Source organism: Centruroides sculpturatus, unplaced genomic scaffold (assembly GCF_000671375.1).
Source record: "Centruroides sculpturatus isolate CEXI.00-Female unplaced genomic scaffold, Cexi_2.0 scaffold959, whole genome shotgun sequence".
NCBI lineage: Eukaryota > Metazoa > Arthropoda > Arachnida > Scorpiones > Buthidae > Centruroides > Centruroides sculpturatus.
In genome coordinates this window covers 309820-319933 of record NW_019385195.1, presented here as the reverse complement: position 1 = coordinate 319933, position 10114 = coordinate 309820, and the positions used below count along the sequence as shown (strand labels likewise).

Here is a 10114-nt window from a genome sequence, read left to right as displayed (position 1 = left end):
AATTGAAGAATCCTAATGCATCATCACCATCGTGGTTATTATTTCAAATTTTTTTTATTTTAATAATTTTATAACAACAAATAAACATATAAACAAAATGTTAATATTTGTTTGTTTGGCAACTTTTTTCAATTGAGTTCAGATGATTTAGATTTTGACAATTCTAAATTTTTGCCTGATAGTGAAGACATTTCCGAATGTCTCTCTAATGGAAATTTAGTCATTATTTTTGAATAATGAAATAATTGTCCATGAATCAAATAGATATGCAGATCAATATATCAGTAAGATTCAAATGAAACCAAAAACAAGATTTCTTAAATGGAAACTTGTTTCTGTTGGTGAACTAAGAAAATTTCTTGGAGTAATAACTACAACAAATGGTTTCACAACAGTTTTTGTGTGTTTTCTTGTACTTTTCCTGTAGTTATGCTGGTATTATGAAAATTTTGTATTCTATGTATTTGAAAAGTTTAGTTTTTTCGAAATATGTTAACATTTCAAAATGCATTCCATTTCACATAGAACTGAAGATTATCTCAACTAGTTCAAAAACGTTTGTCTTTAAACATTTGATTATCATTAAATAGTATTGGAAACAAAAAAAGGCTNCAAAATTTTATTTTTTGCTTACAAAATTAATTTGAATTTAAGAATATATTATAATTATAACTAAGATAAACTATTTTGAAGTTATATAGTTCATATATATAAATAGTGAAAAAATAAAGGAAAATTGATAAAAAAAAGAAATGCAGACAAATGTTGTTTATAGTAATTTAGCACTTCAGTAGATTATTTATGACTGTTATTATTTATCATCATTAAACCCAATATACATTGTTATAATACTTTAATGATTCTAAAATTACATTAATCTATCTATTTGTTTGTGTATTTCAAAAATGTTTAATTTAAAATTCCACTTAAAATATGAATTTTTTAAACATGCATTTTAATAGAAAACTTGTAAGGAATATAATTTGTTTTTATAACTTTTTACATATTGGGTCTGATGATGACTAATCAGAAATGATTATCAATGGTCCATTAAAGTGCTGGATGAAAGATTTGTTTACATTTTGTTTCTTTGTATGCAATATTTTTCCATCTATTTGGCTTAATCATTTTTAAAAGTTGCATTTATAAATCTTGTTACATTAATAATAGATTGATAATCTAAAATATTTTTTTAATTTGATATATACTTCAGTAATTAATCCTTATTAATTTATTTTTGATATGTTTGTCTTTAATGAATATTTATTGCCATTGAAACATTCCATATAAATATGTTACCCATTTATTTAAAAATAATACAAATTATCATTACTTTTAACTATAACTTTTCATTAATTTTTATCTAAATTACAGTTTAAATTTAAAATAGTTTCATTGTCTATCCCATCAATAAATTTCATAAATATTAAGATATGCTTTAAAAATTTTTTTTAAATGATGTGATATAAATTAAATTACATTAAATCGATAATGGAATAATTAACTGAAAAGATGTATTTAAAAATTAGATTTTCTGAAATAACTGAATATTATAAAATCTAGATAATTTTAATTAAAATAATTTGTACAAAATTTATAATGAATGATAGAAATTATATTTTTAATGCAATTTAATTCCAAAGATAATGTCTGTAGCAGGGTTTCCTAAACTGTGTTATGATTCTTCTTACAGAATTATGATTTTTTTTTTCTTTCTTTCAAAATTTATTGAAATTATTAAGTTTATTGCTTGCTTTGAAAAGTTAATTGTATAAATGATTCTGTTAGCACATTTAAGATGAATAAGTTTCAATTATTAGTGTATGTGATAGCCCATTATTGGATATTATCAGCCTCTGAATATTTGCCAATTAAAATAAAAGTTATAAGATTGTATGATTTTTTTAATGTGTTATATGTAAATTAAAATCTTAGTGTTGAAGAATAATGGATCCATTTCTTTTTACATTTAAAAAAACATAGTAGTTTATTATTGAAGGCTATACATATATACATTTTGAAGGTCGTGATATTAGAAAGTTTGAGAAACTCTGATCTATATTATGCCATTGAACTACAATAAGATTAATTTGATGGTGATAATTTTTGGAAATTCTTGAATCTAAGTTATAAATAGATTTGTTTTTAGATATTATTATGAAATTTATACTTTTCATTTTAATTATTTAATAGGAAATATTAAATAATTTGAAAAAAAAAATATTTTTTCAAATTATTTGTGTATAATAATATATTTAATAATGATGATTAAAATTTTACTAATTTTTGAAACTGCTATAATAACCATTATCAGTATGTTTTGACAAGTTTCTTACAAAAATATTTTATATTTAAAACATTGAGTATTTTTATTTGGAAAATTATTATAAATTCATTGAATTACTTTTAGTTGATAACTAAAATAAAGTAAAATTTATTTGTGAAATCCAGAATCAAGAAATATACATTCCAAATTTGCTCAGTGCTTTTTTACTCATTTTTATAAATTTAGTTTAAGTGTTAAAGAAGATAAATATTTAAAAAAAATTAAAACTTTAAATGCTTTAAGATCTTGCTGCACTCATATAAGATTATAATATAACACTTTATTGATAAGTATGAAAAGAGGGTCATGTTTAAGAGCATGACCCTCTGTTCATACTTTTGTGAAGATTCATAAAAAGGAATTTCTACTTTATATATTAATTTTATTTTATTATTAAATTTATTTATACAGTTTATCTATGAATTTATATATTACAAAATGCCAAATTGAATACATGAAATTAAATTGAGCCAGGAAGTATATATAACTCCATATGTCAATAAAAACAGAAGTTCCAGAAATAATATACGGACTTTATATACTTGAAATTTCAATATGCACATCACAATTTCTATTTTAATTGTTAAACTTATTAGAAAATACTTGATCATAATTCATTTAAGAATAACTGAATCAGTATTTTCATTAAATCATTTATTTTACACAAAATGTGATATATTAATTTAAGTAAAATATTTTTCTTATTGATGAATATATAGTAATAACATTAAAATAAGTATTTTTCATGCAGGTAAATAACTATTTTAATATATTTTTTCTACTAATTATTGACTTTTGTGATGACTTTTCATTAAACCAGTTGTGATTTGAATAACCAATACTGAAAACATACCAATACTTGAAAACATTAAAGCTATTTTAATTGTCTGTGACTAGAAACTTTAATAACTGTACAGAAAATAAACTGTTGATTTTGATCATGTCCTTTTTATGAAGAAAAAAATATTACATATTTGAATTTCATATTTATGGTTATTTAATGTATAATTAATTCTGTAAATTGTTTACTATAATATGTATTATTAATTAACTAAAACAATATATATTTATGTTATATATCTTTTCAAAATAAGATCACTTCAGTATTCTTTATCATTATCATGATTTATTGTCATTAAAAGATAGTAACTTATTCTTATTGATAATTGATCTTATTGATATTTTTCTTATTTAAAAAATAATAATTTGAAAATATTTGTTTATTAATAAATGTTATATAATATGATTTTATATATTCTTTAACAGAAAACGTTCCCATTTCTTATCATACTTTATATCAAGCATTTAATATAAAACATAAATCTAAAAGTGTAGTTTTTTGTGCTTTGCAGTTATTTCAATGTAAATTTTAATTTTGTTATGCAGTTATTTTAGATAACATTGTAGAAAGTTTAACTAAAATGCTGAGCAAGTTTTGAATTTTATTTCTGAATTCCAAAAAAAGTTTCGATCAATCATTGATGTACTGACATTTTCAAACAGAAGTAATAATATGTAGAGTGTTTAATTAAATTATTAAATGAATATGTTGGAAAAACTTTCACAAATTAATTTAGATGTTTGATTTGATATTAAGTTTTCAACTTACATATTATTGAATATGTTAGAGAATATTTTATGCACCAGCTTTAGTACATAAAGTACAGGATAGTTAGTTATGTTTGAAAATTTTGTTTTTTTAAATACATTTCCTTAAAATTTAAATATTGTATCTGCCTCTATATTCCAAACTATTCAATTATTATTTCTACTTTCAACAAATATAAGTCATTATCTTGTAAGAAACTTTAAAATGGAATAATAGCAGATTTAAATGTGTAAATTAAGCTGCAGATATTTTTCTAATTCAGAAAATAAAATTGAATGAAAATTATTTACAGATTTTATCTAGGCTGATGGGAAATCCTATGCCGATTTAATTTTTTTATTCATTTGTTTAATTTTAAATTTTTACATAAAAATATAGATACAAAAAATTAATAACTTGTTTTATTTAATAGGTTATGAATTGTCTGAAATATATGATTCATTTTTTTTGTGTTGAATCAATCTCCTACAAATTTCTTACTTGTATTTAAAATATTTATTCTCTTCAAATTTTCATAATTCATAAAATATGTGGTCCATTATTTTGTAGTAAAATATTATTGATAAAATATATATATTTTTTATTTTGAAACAATTTAATTATTTGTAGAAATTATAGATTCAGACTGCCAGTTCAAAAATTTTTTGAATGTTTCTATTGTATCATTTGTAAGCATATAAAAGAACATTATATTGTTTTACATTGTAAGTTTTTTTTATAGAAAACATGGATACTAGTCAATAGTCTGTGATATAATCTTGTTATGTTAATATTTTCAGTTAAAATTATTAATTTAATATTAGAGACATGATTATTTTATCTAAATATTGTATACATATTTCATAAGTTTAAATTATTTGTAATCTGACATAAACAATTTCACTTGTATACATTGCATATTGCTAAGCTTATGTTCACAGGATTTACAATAGGATGTTGCTAAACTATTACACAAATATTGCCTTATCCAGTAATTTTTTTTTACCCAAATAAACATTTGTTTGAATTTCTAATTTGTATATTAATTTGATGGTTTAAAATACGATTTAATAAAAATTGCTGAATAAGACTGTTTGTGTAAATTTAATTTATTATACAAAACTTTTTTAAATTAATGTTATTGCAAATTAAAATTTAGATATAAATTTTTTAAAATAGTGTTGTATATCAAAATATTTTTGTAAACAAACTTCAATTTGGCTTTGGGGAAATGGAAATTGTCATTAAGCTTCGTGTTGAAAAAGTTGACGATATAGAAATGGTATTAGAAAAAATGAAACTGGAGAGTAATGAAGGCCATTTTTTTAAAATTTAGTTTGTTAAAAAGTATTCTACTTTTCATATGTTTCTGTACAGTTTTTATCTGTTAATTGTCTTAAATTTAATTAATGTAATTGAACTGTGATAAGTATTTAATTCTGTTAATGTATACATATACATTAGTTTTTGTGAAATTAATTTCATCGTCTTAATAAATCATTGTCAGACATACAAATCTAGTCATATCTAGCAATTATATAAAATAGAATATATTTTATGTTAATTATCATAAAACATATATACAATATAATTGTTATTTAGTTATAAATTATAAAATAATCAACAAATCCTTTTTCTCTTTAATCATAAGAATAAGTATTTTATGGAAAATTCATATATTAATTAATATAATAGTCAAAACATTAGAGAAATAAACTGTTTATCAGAATAAGTGGAAAAAAATAAAGTTGTGTTCATTGCATTTTTTTTTATATGAATATGATTATATTGTAAAATATATTAAATTGGAAAGTTTAAATTTTATATATTAATTGAATTAAACATTTTTCCATTATTGTCCAAATTAAAAATGTTGTAATTTAGTTTTATTGTTTAGGAAAGAAATAGTAATGTGTGAAATGTTCATAATAATGCATTTATAATAAATTATTTTAAGAAGCCAAATAATAAGTTGTTTGTTAATCATGTTGAAAAACTGATGTAAACTGTTGTATTTTCTTTCTTTTCAATAAATTTGTAGGCTATATGCTGTTACTGATTATTTTGTATTGTATTTTGTGTTGTTTCTCCAGTTTTTATTAATTTTCAATAAAATTTGTTTTAAAAATTTAATCAATATTTATTCTAATTATAAAAATATTTCATAAATTTAAAACAATGAATTTTATCACTAGAAAAAGCTTAGCTTTATCCCACACGATTACGAGCTCTCGAAAAAGACAAATGCAGAAACTATAGCCATTATATAAGGAGAATATACGAAAAATTATGTTGTTAAAGTGGGAAGCAAACGACTCCCTGGAAAATCAACCCTTTAAAGGGGGTCTAGGCAGGAGGGTGCAGCATACTACTGACACTGAATAATCCTTTGGTACAAATATATCCATGCGAATTCTTGTTTCTAAATTTTTATATTATGTTAGTTTTACAACTTTTGCCTGAAGAATAATAATTTTTCCAACAAAAATTTTTGCTAAAACAAAATTTGAAACATTTGTTCAAGATTTTTATTCAATAAGTAGCATCTTAAAATCTTTTCATTAGATTTTCAATATTTATAAATAATAAAAATACTATATTTTATTTACTATTCAGTTTCTATTTTTGCCTAATAAAAGTTATAAGAAATTGGAAGGCATATGCTTCCTACTATAAAACAAAGATTACCAACAGATTTTCGTATTCAATTTTTAAGGTAGTTACACCAAACAGCAATTTTTGTGATTACCTTACTTTTCAATTGAAAGTTTCACTTACTCATCTTTAATAATTTGTTAATTACAACCAATAAAGAAATATTTTCTACATTTCAAATAATTCACATTATCTTCAAGTCAGTTTCTAAATTTTAATCATAAAACAATTTGATACATTACTTTCTTCTAGATAAGAAAATAGTATTTGTAACAACTTTTCTATTCACATACTGTAAATCCCATTTTTCAATGTTCGCATTTATTATTGAAACAAATACTTTAATCAATTTTTAAAATAGTAAATGCGATGACATTCTATAAACTATACAGTTCATGAAACAACCCAGCTGATCTACAACAGTTGTATATTTCATATTAATTAATAATAATACATTAATTGAATTCTAATTCGTCCTTCATATACTTGCTTCCTTCTTTTTCTAATCTTTGAACTATGAAATTAGTTGTATCGATGAATCTATTAACACAATTAGTTAAACAGTTTTCGGTTTTCGAATCTAATCTGGAACTTGGTTTATCCAGGCACAAATCCCAGCACTTTTCTGTTAATTCGTGAACTAAATATTGGAATTTCCTTTTCTGCGTTTCTCCTTCGATGAAATCCTTCAGTTCTGGATCGACATTAACCGTCGGTCTTTCGAAACTGGATGTACTCATCTTTATAAATTTTCGATAACCTTAACTACTTTCTTTCTTTAATAAATCTTAACTTATAATTCACGCTCTTTACAAGTCCAAGAGAAGCATGAGACTTCGCTGTAAGTGCTGCCAACCTTATCGTTATTATGACGTATTACCGTTTTATAAGTGTTGCCACATGCTAAAAATGTGTATTTTGTCTTATAAAATAATATATTTTATATACATTTAATTTTGATTGAATTATAAAATTCGTTATAACGTTTTAATAATTATTTTTATTGATACCTAAATCTGAAGAAAAATACATAAAGCAAAAATAGTTATAACGCATTGAAGTAAAATATAGTACTCATTTAACACAGAGATCGGAAGGATAACTGTGCATTATGCCAAATTATAAATTTATCAGAATTTTTATTAAATTACTGATTAGATATGAATGTTTAAAAAACAAATATTAAACAATATTGTAAAATAATTCCATGATTATAAGGTAAGCTTTTTACAGTATTTAAAAGTATTTGCGATTGATTAGATGAATGCACGATTTGATTCCAAACTAAACGAAGGTTCTGGTCGAATCTTATTCTTCGATTTGTCGATTTGAACCTTGAGTAATTGCACCATTATAATCATAAAGCACATTCTACTTCATATAAATTAAATATATCTGATTTAAGTAAATTGAAATGTTAACTTTTCATTTAAAAAAAAATTATTATTAAAAAAATTTATAATTTTCGCGTACCCGCAGAATCCGCGACATATCGGCGATCTTTTATTCATTGGCATTACTTTCATGATTTTAATTTTCATCTTCGTATAAATACTGAGGCATAAATTATCATCATATTTTCTACAGTCAATTTAAGAACATTGTTCTAAATTGATAATGTAATACAATTTACTTTTAAACAATTTCTTTCAATATTTACACGTTACAAAAGTAGTAACAATCTATTCGATATCTGTTGCTAACAAAACAATATCTTGTTTCTATTGAGTTTACGAAAGAAAATATCCTTTCGCAATTGGCACTTGAACGTGACAATGACAAAGTATCTGTAACAAAACAAACAGGTCCGGAAATAGAAATTCTTCGTCATTACCAGTTACTTTGTTTCGTCGATTGTACAGTAAAATAAAGTAACTTGTGTTTTCCACATCCAATGAAATCATAAAAATTTAACATCGTCATAAGACTGCAGGATGACCGAAGCGATGAAGACGTCAGATTGCCGTTCAGACGACCGAATTCGAGTACACATCGGATTCTCAGAAATTTTGTGATTGGTTTCATCAGGATACATTGGTGTATATCCTTCCACTAATCATTCCATTATAGGCCTACTAGAATTCGTGATGGACATCATAAAAAGATTCTCATAATGCTTGCAGAATGGAAGGAGTGGAATAAACGAATGCATAAGTCTCTTCCATATTTATTACTTTTCAATGAAGTGATACGTTGCAGATACGTGAAAATTTTTTCAATATAAATTAATAGAATTTTTATCTAATTCAATGATTATTAAATAAAACAAATTCTTTGTGTAAACGAATTTGTGATAGAGTAGGTTCCCGTTCATAAACATTAAGAATATAATATAATTTTCAAAATTAAATTTCCTGGAGGTCTTCTTGGAATTAAAAACAAGTTGTTCATTCTTAGAAATCTTAAGTAAAGTATATCTAAATTCTAAATTATTACTTGTTTCTAGGGAATTAATTGATTATTTCCCTTGTTAAATTTCTCTCCTGTCATTATCTATGTGTGTAACAATGATTTGTGTTATATAAACTTTTGTATTTGTATTGTGTAACAACGCTTCGTGTCATATAACCATTGTATTATTTTTTTATAATAAATAAACGGCCATGACGTGGCGTTTTTTATCAAGCCCGCCACTTTTTGGTTCGATATGACTTGAAACGGATCAAAAAAAAAATAATAATAAATAAAATAAAAGGTCAACAGCTCCCTGTGCCTAATGTTATAATTAAAGGAAGTTTCATACTTTGTGTGTTAAATTATTGTCGATTCTTCTGAAATTTTCATTTTAATCAACAATAATTTGTTTCAACAGAAAGAAAATTAAATACATAGTTTTTAAAATCACTGATATAGTTTTAATATGGCCCTGGAGGGGTCGCCAGAATTTTTTAACTTGTAAAGGGGTCGCGTATTCAAGAAGGTTGAAAAACACTGTGCTAATAGTTTTTATGTTTCATCTTTTTACTGGTCGAGTTTAGTTTGAATATTTTTCGTCACGATATCAGATAATTGGTTTCATAATGGCAGGAGGTAAAAAAAAGGAAAATAAAATTACGTTGCCAAAGCCCCAGCAGTGGAGGCCGAATGGCAGAGAGATTAAGGTGGCAAACTTTGCTTTGAAGAACCCGGGCGAGTGGATAAACCCCAGAAAAATTTTCGGGAATGGTCCGTCTACTGAGAGTTTGGGAACGCAAAAATTCAAAATAAAAACAATAATAATGAAAAAAGAATTTTATGTGGAATAATTCATAAAGGGATTAGTGCAAATTAATTAGGAACAAAATAAGACATATTAGTTGAGTAGTATTAATATATAAAATATATTTTAATAATATATTTTCCATGAAAAGAGTAGTAGTATCTTACTAATGACTGTAACCTTTCAAAAGCAGTGCTCTTTGTCGTTTCGATATTTAAAAATTTGTGAAAATACAACTACTGTATTGCAAAATGGAAATCATAAAATAGAATAATTTAATTATTTATGTAAATTTATTATGTCAAAAAAAAAGAATAATTTAATGCAAAAGTGACACTACTGTATT

The 10114-nt window shown here is 23.5% G+C and overlaps 1 protein-coding gene across 1 annotated transcript; it reads right to left on the bottom strand.

Moving 5' to 3' along the window:
• Positions 1–6763: 6763 nt before the first annotated feature.
• Positions 6764–7426, bottom strand: LOC111635991 (mitochondrial import inner membrane translocase subunit Tim8 A-like). Its single transcript, XM_023381142.1, has one exon. The coding sequence runs from the start codon at positions 7307–7309 to the stop codon at positions 7025–7027; it is 285 nt and encodes a 94-aa protein (XP_023236910.1). The 5' UTR covers positions 7310–7426; the 3' UTR covers positions 6764–7024.
• Positions 7427–10114: the final 2688 nt, after the last annotated feature.